At 40.7% G+C, this 18,530-nt stretch overlaps 1 protein-coding gene across 1 annotated transcript; it reads right to left on the bottom strand.

Annotated features, from left to right (window-relative positions):
* Window positions 1-2,345: 2,345 nt before the first annotated feature.
* On the bottom strand, window positions 2,346-14,970 carry LOC117870858 (killer cell lectin-like receptor subfamily G member 1). Its single transcript, XM_034758273.1, has 6 exons — window positions 14,890-14,970; window positions 6,734-6,829; window positions 6,256-6,354; window positions 6,033-6,184; window positions 4,373-4,476; window positions 2,346-4,150 (listed from the first exon to the last, which is right to left on the bottom strand). The coding sequence occupies exons 2-6, from the start codon at window positions 6,825-6,827 to the stop codon at window positions 4,039-4,041; spliced, it is 561 nt and encodes a 186-aa protein (XP_034614164.1). The 5' UTR covers window positions 6,828-6,829; window positions 14,890-14,970; the 3' UTR covers window positions 2,346-4,038.
* Between the last annotated feature and the right edge of the window lie 3,560 nt (window positions 14,971-18,530).

Below are 18,530 nucleotides of genomic sequence, written 5' to 3'. Positions count from 1 at the left end.
TCTCTCCATCATGCCCTTGGAGATTTTTTCAAATGTTTTGGTATTTCGTCTTTTCGAACGAAGTTCTGCTAGCACTGAATCCTCTCCCCATATAGTGATCAGATCCAGTACCTCTCGTACGGTCCATGCTGGTGCTCTTTTTTGATTATCGGCCTGCATGGTTACCTGTGCTGATGAGCTCTCTGTGGCCACCTGTGCTCTCCTGTGCTGGGCGAAGAGGAAATGAAATTCAAATGTTCACGGGGCTTTTCCTGTCTGCCTGGCCAGTGCATCCGAGTTCAGATTGCTGTCCAGAGCGGTCACAGTGGTGCACTGTGGGATAGCTCCCGGAAGCCAATACCATCGAATTGCGACCACACTAACCCTAATTCGAAATGACAATATCGATTTCGGCGCTACTCCGCTTGTCGGGGAGGAGTACAGAAATCGATTTTAAGAGCCCTTTATTTCGAAATAAATGGCTTCGTTGTGTGGATGGGCGCAGGGTTAATTCGATTTAACACTGCTAAATTCGAATTAAACTCATAGTGTAGACCAGGCCTCATTGATATCCATGGGCTTTGGATAAGGCACATTTTACCTTACATTTTTTACCATCCAGGACAGGCCTTTTGCTACCTATTCTACAAACACAAGTTTTACAACTCATAGGATACATCTACTCTGCGCGCACACGCGCGCACACACACAAAAAACCTTGCAGCAGCCAGTCTCAGAGGCCTGGATCAATTGAATCTGGGTCATGGGTCTAAAAATAGCACTGTGGATGTTCCCATTCAGGCTGGAACCTGGGCTCTGAAACCTGGCGAGGCTTTTTTAGCTTCATAGTGTGAGCCCCGTGAGTTCGAGTCAGTTGACCCACACTCTCAGACTCGTTGCCCCACTGCAGTGTAGATGGACCCATAGTCCCTGGACTGTAAAGAACTGAAGATCTCTCTGCACTTTTATCCTTTCAATTGTTCCTTATATTTTTCTGTTCCTCATTTGGGTGAAAGAACCCCTGGAATTTGGAAAGATATTGACAAATTAGTGGGAGTTCAGAGAAGAACAATGAAAATGATTAGGGGTCTAAAGGGATGGAATTCTGAGAAAAGATTAAAATAACTAAATATTAGAGGTAGTTGAAACTTGGAATTTCCATTCTGCAGGAAATCCTGATGTTCTGAAATTTATCTTTGTTTTGAATAAGAACAAAACCAAGACATTTCAAAATTTCTTATGAAATGAATTTTTTTGAGGATTGTTTTTAATGTAGCTTGAAATGTTACATTTTGATAAAACTGAAACATTTTTTCCAGTTTCAAGTTTTTAAAATTTAAAATATAATATAAAGTTAAATGAATTTTTAAATGAAAATTCACTTGGAAACAAACATTTGAAAAAGCTTAATTTCTTTCTTTTTTTTTTTTTCAAAATAAAATTTCAACAAAATTGATATGTTGCCCAGGGAAAGTTTCGATTTTAAGAAAAAGACATTTTCCTGTGGAAAATGTTTCAGGTCTACTAAATTAGCAAGATTGGCTAAGTGATGAATAAGTGGAGATATGAGAAGAGTGTACAAAGAGATTAAAGTTGTGAATCCCGAGGAGGGGAAAGAATTATTTATGTGGGGACACTGAATTATGATTAAGAATAATGGGATGAAATGAATAAAGAAAAACTTCAGGCTAGACATCAGAAAAAAAATCCTGACATTGAGGGTCTCTTAGATGGGAAGTAGTCTTCCCAAGTGAAGTATCTGAAGGCCCAGTGCTGAAGCATTTAAAACAAGGACTGGGGAGAAAAACAATGAAAGCCAGAAAAACAATTAAATCACCTGTAGCACCAACACCAGTCCTGTCAGCATCTTCAGCCCTCTTTACCCAGACACTGCAATCCACCACCCCAGTGGGTAATAAACGAATGCCCTGAAGAATGAGAACCTTATAGTCCTGCTATCTTTTTCTCTAGCTGTAAATGCTGCTGTAACCCACAGGCTCATATTGCAGCAATTCTTTTTAAGTCTAATGTAAGGGAGAAAGCAGTGGGGAGGAGACATGAATTTTTGTTGAATCCTACATATCTCTAGTCCACACATATGCAGAGAGCAGGCCAAGACACTTAGTTAGAAGGGCCCAACCCTAGAACCATCTAGAGGTGGTGGTGGGGAGGTATAGTAATCTCTGGGTATGTATGCTTAGTAATTGCCTCTGAAGTTGTGCAGAGAGTTTCCATTAAGGCCAAACTGTCTGCCAGGTTCCATACATCCACCAAGAGCAGAGTGGGGAAAATGGTATGAACAGAAGGAGCAAGAGACTGACCTGTGGCCTCAGCAGCTGAACCATGCAACACTAAGAAATGTCTACTGAGAAAGCTACATCCCAGAGCCTTGTGCCACTTTGGATCCAGATTACAGATGCCCCATCTTGCTCAAAGCTGAGGAGATGCCAACTGTTGATGCCAGAAGTGGAGTTGGCCATGAGGAGTTTCATGGAAAACTGTGGAGCTTCCATTGCCATCTGGTTCTGTGGCATTCAAGTGACACATGCACTATTGATGGCACACTGCGGAGACTGAGAATTCATCAGAGTGTATGCGTGTGTGCATGCTAAGGTGTGCAGCTGGCACTATAATTCATATAACAGAAACAAAGTGAGGAGTTTGTGTGGGAAAACGCCAACTGAGTTACTGCTTACTAGTTTTGTATAAAGCAAAGTTTTAAAAGTATTCCAAAGTCTGGTTGCAGATGTTTGTATCGATATTAAATGTTCATCCTTAAGAAATTCTATGGCACTCTCTCTCAGTGGTTTAAATCTGTGTAATCCTTTTTTTCTAAGTCCTGAAAAGACTGAGCTCTGGCCTATGCTTCAACAGACAGATGGGTTGAGGCGCAGATAAAAAGGGAGTGTATTAGTTACACATAATATTACCTCAGCACACTTCTAAACTGTTACACCTGATTCTCTCCTTATTTTGGTGCAAGTCAGGAATAAGTCCTTTGAATTCAGTGGAATTACTCCAGAGTAAAACCAATGTGAGAAGAGAATCAGATCCAAAATAGTCTCATCCTTGTTCTAATATTACTGAGCTAGTGGGGTTATTGCTTCACAATGTGTTACTCAGGAATATCCTGAAGCATTGAATTCCACGGGTTAATTTTACATTTTGTTAATGAAATACTGTAAATTGTAAATGGATAAAATGTACTATTTTTAATTTAATTGAGAATCCTCTGGTTCTATTACATCATAGGAGCAAGCTAAGAGATGTTTTTGAAGGGCTTCCCGTGTCCCATTCTTGGTTTTACAGATCTCCATCACATCTCCTCTTAGTCTTCTTTAAAAAAAAAAATTAAAGGGGATATCTAAGTATAAGTAATAATTGCTGAAGGGAGTAAATGTTAGAAAAAAGGGGAGTAAATGTTAAATCTATTTAGCTTGAAATATGAATCATGCCAGAGTATTTCCCTCCATTTGGGAAAAGTATTGTATCTAAACGTTAATTGAGTAGAGTAGGAGTGAGTAAATGTAATAATTACTTGAGAACACTAGAGCAAGCCTGCTAAAGAAAGAGGAAAAGACACAGTGTAACTGTAACATTTTGTGAATGAATAAAAAAAATCCAGTTTAATCCTACTCATGCTGCTTACTTCACTCCAAATTCAACAGTGAGATATCATCTTTAAAGGAGAAATACGTAATATTGTCCCATTATTTTCCTTTATAGAGTTTTTTAAACAAGTTTTAATTTCTGGTAGTCTGAGCCACTGTGCTGAAAATATAAATACAAAGATCATCAACAATATGTGTATTAACAAGAACTTTAGCTTTTTTAGCTGATGCTGCATTCACTAGGTGCTTAGACACAATTGTATACCTACACTACAGCTGGAATCAAACCTTGGTCTCCCACAAGGCAGTGCATGCTGCTAACCATCTAGGAACAGTATCAAACCTATCCCACATGAACAAAGGAAGGAGCATCTTTAATGGGTTCATGATTCAGGTCCATTGGCTGAGTCTGAGTGAAGACTATTCGGTGGGAAAGTGCAGCAGGAGGTTACTTGGAGGATTTCTCACAGATGCATGGGAAAGGAACTGCACAGCTGGAGGCATGGAGGGCCCCCGTCACCAGGACACCACAGTGCTGCACAGGGCTGTTAGAGGTGACCCTGCAAAAGACATAAAAGGAACACAGATGGGGTCAGGGAAGAATAGTGAAAGATTCCCTGCCAAAAGAGAAACAGGCTCATGTTTTACTCCACCCATATTCTGGTTAATGACTTCAGAGGGAGTTTTTTCCCTGAGTAAACACTGAGTAAGGTGCTCAGGATCTGTCTTATGGACTTAAAAACAACTGAAAATCCCCAAACTAAAAATTGAATCAAACCAACTTTATATCGCTGAATGTTGAGCCATCTTCCCAGGCCCAGCCAGAGCCATTGAGATTTGTCAATCCAATCCAGTGTTCTTCTGTATGGATCCCCAGGAACAGGTTCTACAAGGGGAAGGAGGACAGAAGGGACAAAGGAGTTGAACAGAATCACCCTGGGCAAAAACAGCAACATAATGTAAGGGAGTAAAATATTCCAACCTTTCAAAAAGACCACTGTGATTCCCGCCGACTAAGACCTGCTCTGTGAGCCAAGCAATTTCAGTCATATTCAGTCAGCAATTGAGTCATAGTACTTGTGGGAAAGACTCACAAGAATTGAGAATTTGGGAACTAGTGGTGATCCCAACTAGTGGTGAAGGGGAGCAAAGATTCCACACCTTCAGGGTGCATGTAGAGGAGCAGGAGCATGTCCCAGCACTCACTTGTGTCATTTTGCATGTCTGTTAACTAGAAACAAAAGGGGCTAAACAATTCTTTACCAGATGTCATTCATCCCATAATCTTACAGGTCTCCATTTCTGATGCCTGTACTCCCATAATCATATGGGACTCTGCACTAAATGTCAGTCTCCCATAATCTCACAGGTAGATTTGGTCCAAAGATGGTATTATTTTCTGTAGAAAATTTCTACTAAAATGGAAAATTCTGACTATCCATTGGTCATGAGGCAGGACTCACCCCTGTGGCACCTCCTGCTGGTCGTCCAGGGAATTAGCTCTCCAGCCTCTGGAGTGCCCTCTGCAGGCCAGTGTCCCACTGTCCTGCTGGGCCTGAGTCCCTCTTGTGCCCCAGTGCCCCTTTCAGGCCGGGTTGCTGCCCCCTGGCAGTACCCCCACAGATCTGGGTCTCCCCTCCCCAGGGAACCCCCACCTCACCTCAGACTATGGCTACTGCCAGTCTCAATCATTCACTGGGTCAGAATGCAGTGTAAATGCCACTCATCACCAGCAAGGGGGGTTTGGACCTGCTGCCTCTGCCTACCCTTGGGTTGCCCCTCTGCAACCCCAGTACCCTTTCCGGCCTTTAACAAGGCCTTCAGCCTGGGGTGGGGGAGGGGAGTTCCAGGCTGGAGCTGCTGGAGCTCCTCTAGCCTTCCCCTAGCCCTGCTCCAGATTAAGTACTCTGTTCAGCTCCCAGGAAGCCAGGCCCTTCTCCCTCAGCAAGCTAGAGAGAGACTCTGTCTGCTCCTAGCCCAGTGCCCTCTTATAAGGTCCAGCTGGGCCCTGATTGGGGCATGGCCGCAGCTGAGGCAGCTTCCCCAATCAGCATTTCCCCAGCCACAGCCCTCCCCAGGGCTGTTTTTAACTCCTCTGGGCAGGAGCAGGGTGACCACTCGCTACACCATCTAAAACTCCAACCAACAGAAACTAGAAATATTTTGATTTTCAGAAACTTAAAACTGAAAATTTTCAGATTAAAACCAAAACATTTCAGTCAAGCTCCCAAAATTTTAAGTTTTGGGGTGTTCAATTTTCCAAAATCTAAAAATTGTGAGGAAAACAGACACTTGGTATGAAAATGGTCATTTAGTCAAAACACCCATTTTCTGTCAAAAAAGTTTTGATGGAAAATTTTCAACCAGCCCTACCTCAGAGCTCCAAACTATCACATCTGCCAATCGGATTGCTACAGATTTGGCGGCATTACTGTCATATACCTTTTCCTTGGTGTCACTGATTACCAAGAGCCCTGAGTCTTGGGCAGAGCAGAAATTCCTGCTAGAATTCCAATCTTTCTTCATGTTGGAGAAGTAGTAACAGCTGTCTCTATATCGTACCCACTGGTCAGGGCATCCCGGACAGGAATGATCTGTAAAGGAACCATAAAATACTTATAATGGCTCAGGTCAGAGACTCTGTGTCTTTACTGAAAATACTTACGCTTGATAGCCAAGGCCACTGAGATTCCTAACAATATCAGGCAGAAGATCCCCAGAATCACTGCAATGATCTTCCAGGGAGGAGCTGGAGCAGGGGAATCTAACAAAAAAACAGGAAACATAAATATGGGCAGAATGAGCCACTGCTCTGAGTATCTGAAGTCAGATAACACATGACCATATCTGAAAACCAAACAACATTTCCATTCACTAGATGCTAAGTAATTCTGGCAGCCAATGAGAGTGCTTGCAACAAATTTGTCTTGTCTGTCAGAGCCCTTCATCTGCAAACCTCTCTGCTTCTGTGCTATGTGCTGCTTTTTATCTCCCCACTACTACGGTGTTGATTAATATAATAGAGTAACATGCTTATTTTAATATCCTTAAAATCTCTCTTGGGGCAGAGGAAGTAGTAAGTTGTTTAACTAAAGACAGTACAACAAAAGGCAGAATATCAGCTGCTTGATAATTTACTGTACCTTTGATTTCTGCATTTTCAGGTCTTTGATTCAAGTGCTGCTTAGGAGGAGTGAGACATTTTGTATTCGTGTAGATCGCCTCTTTCTTTCTCATTTCTAGTGGGTTATAAGAGTGGAAATTTAAGACTGTATTTTGCTGCGCTAAGATAAGAAATTAGTAGAGAGGTGACTAATTGCAAAATCTGATATGGATCTGAACTTCCCCAAGTTTGATTGGCTTTTGGATCAAGTTTTCAGTTTGAGTCCCTCTCTAAAGACAAATCATAATACATTAGAACAGGAGAGAACTGTGTGTCACATGAGTTGCCCCCAAAAATAATTTCTTTACTATACATTTTTCTTGCTGCTTGTACTGCACTGTACCACAGAAGAATTAAAAAGTTACACATTTATACAATCTCATTCATTGTAAGTATCATCACACCTTTCTGAATTTATAGCACAAGTGCATTTGACTTATGGCGGTGATATACTTCTCTAAAGATAAAAGCACCAGGAGCATTTGGCCAGAAAGGATATCTTTGCACCTGTAGATCCTTAGGAAGAAGCTGAAAATTTGGAACACATGTTTATGTGGTGTATCTGTCCTTGTCCTGTATTCCTAGAGAAGAAGTAACCTGAGTACACTTCTGAGTAACCTGATAGAAGCATGACAGTGGAGAAATGAAGAGTTATTAACTCTGGAATGAACAATACCAGTTGTAATGACACAGGAAATGTGTACAACTCTATCCCAACACAAACAATTCAGTGCAAAGGGGCTATCCTCTCAGATTTCAAATGACACTCATTATGCTCAGGATGTTAACTTCAAACTCTAGCTGGAACCATTTAAATCAGTGGAGAGCAAACTACAGCCTGTGGGCCGGATCTGACCCATCAGGGCTTTCAATGCAGCCTGCGGGATTGCCAGCCCCATTGCGCAGTGGGTCTAAGGCAGGCTCCCTGCCTGCCCTGGCCCCACACCACTCCCGGAAGCAGCTGGCACCACATCCCTGTGGCCCCTGGCAGGGGAGGGGCAGAGGGTTCTGTGCACTGCCCTCACCTGCAGGCACTCCCCACCCCCTCAGCTCCAATTGGCCGGAACGGGGAACCGCGGCCAATAGGAGCTTTGGAGGTGGTACCCACAGGCAAGGGCAGCATGTGGTGGAGCCACCTGCCCCACCCCACCCCCAGGAGCCACTGCCGGACATGCTGGCCACTTCTGGGAGCCTGCCTTAGCCCCACTGTGTGCTGCTGCCACACTGGAGCCGCTTGAGATAAGCAGCGCTGGGCCGGATCCTGCACCCCGAGGCCTTCCTGCACCCTGCACCCCAATCCCCTGCCCCGAGCACCCCTTCCCCGAGCTCTCTGCTTCACCCCGCACCCTTGCTGCACCCCAATCCCTTGCCCTGAGCCCCTTCCTGCACACCACACCCCCTCCCACACCTCACACTCCCTCCTGCACCCCAACCCCCTGCCCCAGCCCAAAAATTCATGGCCCTACATGCAATTTCCCTACCCAGATGTGGCCCTCGGGCCAAAAAGTTTGCCCACCCCTGATTTAAATGGTGAAGTAATTAAGCTACTCTATGAGACAAGAAAATAAATTTGTATACAGCTCAATAGGCAACTTCTGGGTGATTGTGCTTAAGTGACATTATGATGAAATAGGAACCTTTCCCCAGTGTCCTATAGATAGGCTTGGAAGAATGCATTTTTTTTTATATAATTTCAATGGATAATATTTATCTTTATTTTTAAGTTTTTAAATTTGATCAATTTAAATTCACAGTGGTGCAAAATTATGAGTTTTAAGCTATTTTTTCCAATATTTTGAAATTGTTTCCATTTTGCAGGGTTTTAAATTGATCAATTTTTCACTTTTACAAAATTGTCCATGAAATATTTTCTTAGAATTTGTTTTTTTAAATTGAATTTTAAAATTTTGATTTTCTTTCTATCCTAGTTTTCCTTTTTGCCATAGAATGCAATGAAAAGAATGATGTCCAGGGGTTTTTCCCTTCATTTTTTTTCATGTTTTCCTTTTTCCTTACATTACTTTGTAACTTTGCAAAACTTCTACAAATTTGGAAGAACTGCAGTATGGTGTTTAATTTTTCCTTTTGCCGTTCTGCAACTTTTCCATAGTTGAGGACGTTTTCAAAAGCTAGAGCGGTCAAAGGAAAAAGGAACAGCAGAAAAAGGAAAATGTGGGGAAAAATCTAGACATGATACATTATATTGTATTCAGTGGCAAATCAGAAAAGAGGAGGATCAAGAGGGGAATATGAAAATATGAATATTTAAACATTTAAAAATTGTTTTTTTCAATTAACAAATAGATGCTTAAAGAAAATCTTTCCCCCAAAATGTTACATTTTTTTAAAAGTCAATTTTTATTGGAAACATTGCAAACAAAAATGTCAACCAGCTCTCATAAAATCACATTTAGCTCCTTTCATCCCAAAAGTTCTCACAGAGGTTTAAGATGTATTAACAAGGACCCATATGCCCCTTGACAAGATGAGATTAAATTCTGCAGCAAGTTCCTTGGATTCTCCAGCATTCTGGTGCAGCAGACTGGACATTTCGTGGCAACTTCATTTACATTTAAAACATATTATAAATTTAAAAAATATATCAAACAAGGAAAAAATTCACAGTGAGCAATTACTGCTTTGTCTCAAGCTGAGTTTATGTACTTTTTCTCTTTATTGTTACATGAGAAAGACTGTCTGGCTGTCCTTTTATTAGAAGGTTGCAGCAGCCAACAGAGGAAATATGAATGTCTTTTGAAGTCTTATACTTTATACATGGGGAAGTAGCTTACTCACATTACTCATAAGAATCCCTGCACCCTACCCAGAGCACTCAGAACTAGGAGACTTTTAGAGTTAAATACCAGTAAGTAACAAAGAGTAAATCTGTAATGTTTTACTTCCTCGTTACTTACTTGTGAACAAATATGAGTTAATGTTGAAGTTAAACATTACAGTTTTACTTCCAGATTAACTCATATTAGCAAATTAATTGTTTACTCTATGTGTGTGTGTGTGTGTGTGTGTGTGTGTGTGTGTGTGTGTATGTACAGAAAATATAAAGCGGGGAAAAAAAGTCCCACAATTAAAGAGACAAGGTGGGTGAGGTGTAGCTCGGAAGAGACAAGCTTCCGACCTACATAGAGCTCTTCTTCAGCTCTTTTACCAACAGAAGTTGGTTCAATAAAAGATATCACCTCACCCACCTAGTCTCTCTAACACCCTGGGACCAACATGGCTACAACAACACTGCCCAGTCCCATAATATTTAGAGGCTTTCTACTGTATTTTCTACTTTCTTCACATTCTGAGCCTTCTCATACAAACAGCAGACCTCACTTTCACTCCTGCTCCCAACACAGCAATTTACAGCTGTTTCCGTGCTGCAGAGCTTTCACAGATTAACCAATGCTGCTAACCTGGTCACCCAATTTTACAGGAAACTGTCTGCAACCAAACATCAATATCTGAGAAAAATAACTCTGGTAGTCCCACTCTTCACCTCCCAAACACACAGGCTGTTTCTCCACCAGAGAATGGAACTGTTTGTTATTTAAAAAGTAGAATAGACATGGTTTAAGCACAAATGATTCAGTGTCACCTCACTTCCCATGGTGATTAATATTAAGAATCATTGCAAATTTGCCCTGCATCCATGCTACCACTGTTATAAACCCATTCCAGTCACAGTGCTCTCTGGGTACCTATCCAATAGTTCCCAGTTCAACTCTCAGAAGCAATGTAGAAAAAATCATTTAAAATTGACATTTTGAAATGAGAAAATTAATTTCACTTCAATTATTAATTATAAACATGTTTTTCTTTTGATCTTCTTGATGAAAAATAAAACAAATTCATAAAATTGACCATTTCCAGCTCTGTTAGAGACACAGGCAGTAAAATGCTTTTGAAAATGTATTTGCTTTTGAACTACTTACCCTTTCACAATAAACTACAGTTGAATTAGCAGTGGAAAGACAGCCAATTGGGATGCTGTGAGTGCTCTGATTGGCTGGTTAAAATCCTGAATGGTTTGTGGTTTAGCAGATTTAAGCATCTGCTTCTTATTCTGGCCAAGCTCCTGTTGGTGTTGTCTTAAGTCTTGTCTACATAGTGAGTCAAAATGCAGTAGATTCACACCTTGACTTCTGCACACTAACTCGCAGTGTAAGATACAGGTGTCATGGTTTTCATGTTCCTTCTTGTACCAATGTGTCAGGCTTTGATGAAAGAACTGACTACTCATAAATATAGCACTCTTCATCCATGCAGTTGCCAGAGAATACCTCTTCACCTGTGACAACTGCACAGTCCCCATCAATGTACCCTTTCTTATGATGGGAAAAAAATGTTACTTCCAGTCATTCTAGTTATGGAATCATAGAATTGTCGGGCTGAAAGGGACTTCATGCAAATCAATTTATCACCATCAACTTTATGACAATATTTTATGTATTTGAAAACTGTTATCATGTCATCAGGGTCTGCCAAAATTTGTCCTAGGGTACTAAAGGAACTAGATGAAGCAATATTGGAAACCTTAGATTATCTTTGAGAACTCAGAGGTCATGGATGAGGTCCCAGAATGTGGGCAAGGGAAAACAGAATACCTTATCTTTAAAAGGGGGAACAAAGAGGAATTATAAACCAATCAGCCTAACTTCAATAGCTGAAAAGATACTGCAACAAATTATTAAATAAGCAATTTGTAAGAACCAAGAGGATAATACAGTAATAAAAATAAGAACCAACATGGATTTGTCAAAAACAAATTATTCCAAACCAATCTAATTCCTTCTTTCACAGGGTTACTGGCCTTGTGGATAGGAGGGAAGCAGGAGGCATGATATACATTCTTTTAGTAAGGTTTTGACTCACTTGCGCATGACAGTCTCATATGCAAACTAGGGAAATGTGTTCTAGATGAAATTACTATAAGGTTGGTACACAAGTAATGGACAAACTGTACTCAAAGAGTAGTTATCCATGATTCACTGTCAAACTGGATGTATCTAGAGAGTCCCACAGGGGTCTGTCCTGCATTTGGTACTAGTCAATATTTTCATTAATGACTTGGATAAGAAAGTGGAGAATACACTTATCAAATGTGCAGTTGACACTAAACTGGGAGGGATTGCAAGTGCTTTGGAGGAAAGGATTAATATTCAAAATGACAGACAAATCTGAGAATTGGTCTGAAATCAATAAGATGAACTGCAATAAAGGAAAGTGCAAAGTTCTACAGTTAGGAAGGTTAGATCAAATGCACAAATACAAACTATGGAATAGCTGGCTAGGCATAAAAGGTTGTAGAAGTTATAGTGGATCACAAACTGCATATGAGTCAATAATATGATGCAGTTGCAAAAAAGGCTAATATAATTCTGGGCTGTAGTTAGAAAGTTTTTTCTAATGTCTAGCCTAAATATCCCTTGCTGCAGATTAAGCCTATTACTTCTTGTCCTAGCTTGGTAGACAGGGAAAACAATTGATCCTCATCCTCTTTATAACAGCCCTTAACATATTTGAAGACTGTTATCAGGTTCCCAAGACTAAACAGGCCCAGTTTTTTTACCCTTTCATCATAGGTCAGGTTTTCTAAACATTTTATCAATTTTGTTGTTCTCCTCTGGACTTCAATTTGTCCACATCTTTCTTATAGTGTGTTGCCGCAAAGCAGACATATTACTCCACCTTAGGCCTCACCAGGGCAGAGTATAGTGAAACAATTACCCCCTGTGCCTTACATATGACACTCCTGTTAATACATCCCAGAATGACATCTGCTTTTCTGTCGTGGTGTGACACTGTTGATTCATATTAAATTTGTGATCTGCTGTAACTTCTAGATCCTTTTCTGCAGTAGTACTGCCTAGCCAGTTATGTCCCATTTGATTTTTCCTTCCTAAATGTAGTACTTTTTTCAACATCACTATCTTAGTTTCCTGAAGGTGTTTAATTATTCTGGAATCTAAGAGCTGTGGTATATAACAATGCCAAATAATTTTAGTAATAAGAGAACATTTTTGGAGAAGCATATACATATCTCAAAGGAATGATGAATGAAGTCAAGGGAGATCTAGAGAAAGCAGTAGAATTTTATCTATGTAGCGCAGATTATTTTTCAGTCCCTACTGACACTGGGCACTGACTGAGATGAGGGATCATTTGGATCATATTGGACTCTGACTCACGTTAATAGAAATATTTTTGACAGCCTATGTCCCTTGGCTTCAAAATCAGACACTACATCAAAGTTCCTGGATGTGCCCGGGCCCTTTAGGCTCATAGACTTTAAGGGCAGAAGGCACCATCGTGATCATCTAGTCTGACCTGCACATTACAGGCTACAGAACCTCACCCATCCACTCCTGTAATAGACCCCTAACCTCTGGCCAAGTTACTGAAGTCCTCAAATCATGAATTAAATTCTTCAAATTACTAAGAATTCACCATTTACACTAGTTTAAACCTGCAGGTGTGCCGCGTCCCATGCTGCAGAGGAAGGCAAAATCCCCCAGGTCAGATTGACCTGGGGTGAAATTCCTTTCCAACCCCAAATATGGCGAGCAGTTAGACCTTGAGCATGTGGGCAAGACCCATCAGGCAGATACCTGGGAAAGAATTCTCTGTAGTAACTCCGAGCCCTCGCCATCTAGTGTCCTGTCTCCGGACACTGGGGATTTTTGCTACTGGCAGTTGCCAATGGGCCACATGCCGTTGTAGGCAGTCCTGTCATACCATCCCCTCCATAAACTTATCAAGCTCAGACTTTTAGGTCTGTAGAGAGAGCTGCTGCCTCCCCACATGCAGGGCCTGTAGATCTTATCACAGGTTAATCACAGTGAAAAGTTGTCAGTGGGTTTATGAAATTCAGTGCAAGAACAATAGCAAATCATAACTAGCTTCCCAACTTTGCTCTTTCATGCAGGTATGGATATCAGGTAACGTAATGTGGTTAACAAGTCCTGATGAACTGAAACTTCTCTGTGGTTCAGAAATCAAATTGGCCAGATCAGTCACATTGTTCATTTTCTCCAAGAATATTGGCTACAGATTTCATATTGACAACATTCCCCACACGCCCCTCCTTTACCCCATTTTGGCCATGTGCATGCCCAAAGGCAGAAATTCAGGCACCTAGGGAAATTTTATTGTAAAAACTTAGACATTGAGTGATTTTAGGTGCTTACAGGATTTGTCATGGGGTTTTGTACATCACAGTGGAGCTAAAACTAAGATATAAGCACCTAAAATACGGTCTTAGGTGCCTGACTCCCTTTGAGCATTCTGCCCTTAGTACCTATTAAATTCCATTGTTTCAGATTATTTTTCCCCAAATGTAGTATTTTTCACTTTGTTCAGCTTGATTCTTATTTTATTACCTGTCAATATTTCTCACTTCTCTAGGGTGATTTATATTATTTCACTGTTCTTAGTGATATTCTCAGCACTTACCCCATTTAATAATTCATTATTGTGTTATTTACTCACTTTTACAGATTATGCATAAATATGTTAAGTAAATGCAGCCCAACACAGTCCTATGTGGTACCCCTTCGCAAGATCATATGTTGTCATTTTCCTTCTCCCGTTGCTTACAACCTTCAACAGTTTTCAGGTGAAATTTCTTGATTCATAGGCAAACCAATGTAAACTGTTTTCTCAAGCATGTTTTCTTGACAGTCTATATCAAATGTTTTCCTACTATCCCTATATGTTCCTTCTACCACCTTCCTTGTCAGTTGCTGAACTTGTAGATTTTGCCTTTAAGGGTAAAATAATTAAAGATGGGGTGAGATGATTTCCTGAAAGTTCAAAATTGTGAGAACCAGGAATTTAGATCACACTCATCTCTATGTCTAATTAATGTTACTCTAAAGTGGAGGAGATCACAGAACTATAAACAAAGGACTATATGTCACAGAGACTCTCACAACTATACATCTTTAAATACATACTCCCTAAAGAGAAAAAAAAATAAAATCAAAGTTACATGTCTGTATAATATCTTTCATGGAAACACTTTCACTCATTTCTTGAATTAGAAAACACAAATACATTTTACCAACATTAATGTTCTACTCTAAGAATAAAAGCTTTATATGTATTTGGTCATGATACCTTCTTCTGTACCTGTAGTTAAATTTGTGCTCGATCTTTTCTGGTCCCGTATATATGAATCCCCAGGGGAGAAAAGATGATACTTCACTCTGGCTGTCCTGATAGAAGATCAACCATGCAAGCCAAAAGACAATGGCTTATTTACTTCATGATGTTCCAGCGGAAACCGCACAGGAAGGTTATTGGCTGTTAAGTTGAAAAGACCTCCCTTGATGCAAAGTGCTCACTGAAGATAGTTCATTGCTGGAAGTGCCTGATTCTTTCCTGACTCAGATGTAAATCAGGTGTAATTTCATTGAAATCAGTGTAAATGAGAGGAGATTCAGGTCTAATTCTTATTTTAATCTCAATGAACGTGTGGGGTTCCTTCTCAGCAGCAGGTTACCAAGGAATATCATGGAGTTTGGAGTTCCACAGGTTAATTTATGTCACATCAATGGAATATTTCATTCTAGCCATTTACAATGTACTGAATTTTTAATTTCACTCTGAACCTCTATGTTTTTTTGTTTCGAAGGAAAGGGTAAATAGAATCTCCTGAATGGCCTCCCCTGTCTCATTCACTGTTTTATAACCCTTTATCACATCTTCTCTTAGACTTCTCTTTTTAAAAACATGATGGGGAAAATACATAAGTATAGTTAATAATGATTGAAGGAGACTTAAAAAAAGAAAGACTGCTGAACCTGTTTAGCCTGAAATATGAGTTATATCAGATTATTTCCCTCAATATAGGCATATTAGTGTATTAATTGATTCCAATACCATCTGGGTCTCAGCTGTGTATCAATGTAATACCTGCTGGACAAATGTGTGTAGCTGCACTCCCTAGAAGTGTGGCTCATTTCACAATCTCTGCCAGTATTTTTCTCCAGAGTCACTAATCTGTCCACATTACCAGCCTGTACAGCACTTTCATCTGCAGTAGCATCCTAGGCCCAGTGCACTGTTTGCACTTCTTCTATTAGAGAATGAGTCAATCAGATAGCTGAAGATTCCTTCTCACTAGGTTACAGTAATAACCTGCTCAAAAGTAACCAGGTGGATAATCTTCCTATCCCAGTTTGGATAAGAAAAGTGGAGGATTTACTGACAGACTGGTCAGTGCAACCTATTTAACATCTCCTGTGACAGTCCCAGACCTGAAGAAGAGCTCTGTGTGACTCCTAAGCTTCCCTCTCTCACCAACAGAAGTTGGTCCAATAAAAGATATTACCTCACCCAACTTGTCTCTCATAGACACCCAGGCCCTGGTCCTCAAAGATAGGAGAAGCACTCAAAAATAACCAGAGCTTCAAATTCAGTAGGTCCAGTTTAAGGACAGCCTCCTACACAATAAGGAGCCAATGTAAACAATGTAATGAAAGATGAAATATGATCCCAACTTCTCAAACCAGTAAGCAGAACTACAGGTGGGTTGAGAACAAGTTCAGAGCTAGGGAGAGCCCTGCTATGAACTCTTATGCTTACAAGGATAGAGTTTGTTGTTGTCATAATAGGATAAGTAAGGGTGCACATGTACAAACTACAAAACTGTGTGTTGGGGAGAGGGAAACCCACTTTTGTACCATATTTAATAAAAGTATGTCCATGATATGGTCTAACGTGATGCAAAAGTTCTTAACCTCATCTGTGAATGATCCCCATTGCAAAATGTGGTATGACAGAAGAAGCAAAAGCATAAGGAAAACCTGCCCACCAGCAAGAATTCCATCTGTCCATCCTTCCAGGGTTGAAGACAAAGTGTCTCTGACACAAGCATCTGGGAAGGCCCCAAGGCCTAAGCCTGAGCTGTCAGAATCCACTGTGAGGAATTTGTCCACCCTGTGCTTGGGACAAAGCTGTCCTTGCTCCACAAGATGGTCCCACTGCTCATGATCCAGGCACCTCACCCTTGTCTATTCTGGAGAAATGTACCATGGTTAGGAACCCTGTGGTCCCCTATTATATTTATTATCTTGTGTCCACTCACAAAAGCACTCCAAATGCATGACAAATTCCATTTGGAGTAGACTTGCTTTCAGCTGTGTTAAATGCTGTGTGGTTCTCTTAATCCATTTTTATCTGAATTATTTTAGTGTCAGTGTGAGTGGTAATGGTTCAACCGTTCGTCAATGGTGGCATTTAAAAAATCTCCAAAAATACACTGGTTTTGGGAGCTGTGTTGAGCAAGGCACCAAGAAACCATTGTAACTGGAAGGGTTTATAACAGTGCTATTGTGGATGCAGGGCAAACCTGCAATTGGTTTATCATGAATCAGCATGACTAGAGAGGATGCACTTAAACAATTCCTGCCCTGCTCATTCAGTAACAAAACAATTCAGTTCTCTAGCATGCAAACAGCTTAGAGCAAGCTACAGCTGCCTGAAATTTGAGAGATTTTGTATGTACATAACAGAGCTGCTTCTCGGTTGTTGCTATTTGACCACAAGGTGAAGTAAACATATTAGCAGCATCATTGACCCTATGAAAGCTTTGCTCCATGGAAGATATAAACTACTCTACTGTGGCTTCCTTGTGTGTTTGTTTGCTGTGTGTTTCTCTTTGAAGGCTCAGAACCTAAAGAAGTAGCGAAAACACCGTAGAAAGGCTCTAGAAACTGAGGGATTTTGATTTTTTTACTCTTGCAGATTTCTAGTGTCTACAAACACACACACACACACACACACACACACACAAACTTTGAAAAGATAAATTAATCTGCAAGAGTTTTACTTTTCTTAGATGATTTGTCTTTAACTCTAAAAGTTTCAATGCTCTGAGTTCTCTGGCCAGGTGCAGGGTTTCTCACTAGCAATGTGAGTCTGATGCTTCCTGTGTGGTATAAGCCAGTGCCTTGAATAGATATTCATATTTCCTGTGTTGGCTGCTATTGACCCTTTAATATGAGGATAGCCAGAGAGCCTCATTTAAGAGGAAAGAGTAGCCACATGTAATCAAATTGTTTGCAACCTAAGATGGAGCCAGCATTTGTTGTTTGTGACATCTTTCTCTGTTCAACCTTCTCACCACTATGGAGAGCATGGTCCTCACCTTTAAAACAGTGTTGCTGTTTAGTGGGGTAAAAAGCCAGCCTCTCTTGGTTGAATTTAACACTGTTTCACAAGCAGGACCCTAGAAGTATGTGTTGCTCTCAGAGAGCACAGAAGTATATATGGAGTGAGTTTATTGATATCCCACCTGGAGCCAGTGAGTGATCCTGACTCTAATACTGAAGAAAGTCCCTCAGTGAAGTCCTTCACTTAAGTAAGTGTGTGGAGGTTTGTCCATTGTTTTAAACAACCTTCCCCTGTTCTGTGTAGACATACCCTTAGTGTCAGGAAGTTTCCCTTGATTTTGGAATAGATCCTCTGGTCTAGCTGAGCTGCACTTGGCATGAAACTGAAGGGGGGTATGGGTTGGAAACCAAGAAGGTTTTAGGACCCCATTTATTCCTTGGATAATGGAACAGATCTGCATGGGTCTAGAGCCCTGGTGCAAGTTGGAGCAACTTGAAGTCAGATCTGAACACTGACTGTGAGGACCCATTCTGGCAGCCAGTGACTGCCTGGATTTAGGGATCCCAATGGAGCATAACAAAGCAGCTCATGTGGAACCCTGTATCTCATCCATTTAGACTTAATTTTCCCTTTCTTAATTTAACTCATTACTC

The sequence above is a fragment of the Trachemys scripta genome, chromosome 1 (assembly GCF_013100865.1).
Source record: "Trachemys scripta elegans isolate TJP31775 chromosome 1, CAS_Tse_1.0, whole genome shotgun sequence".
Classification (NCBI taxonomy): Eukaryota; Metazoa; Chordata; order Testudines; family Emydidae; genus Trachemys; species Trachemys scripta.
The sequence above is the reverse complement of the archived record's forward strand: the minus strand, read 5'-3'. Positions and strand labels throughout refer to the sequence as shown.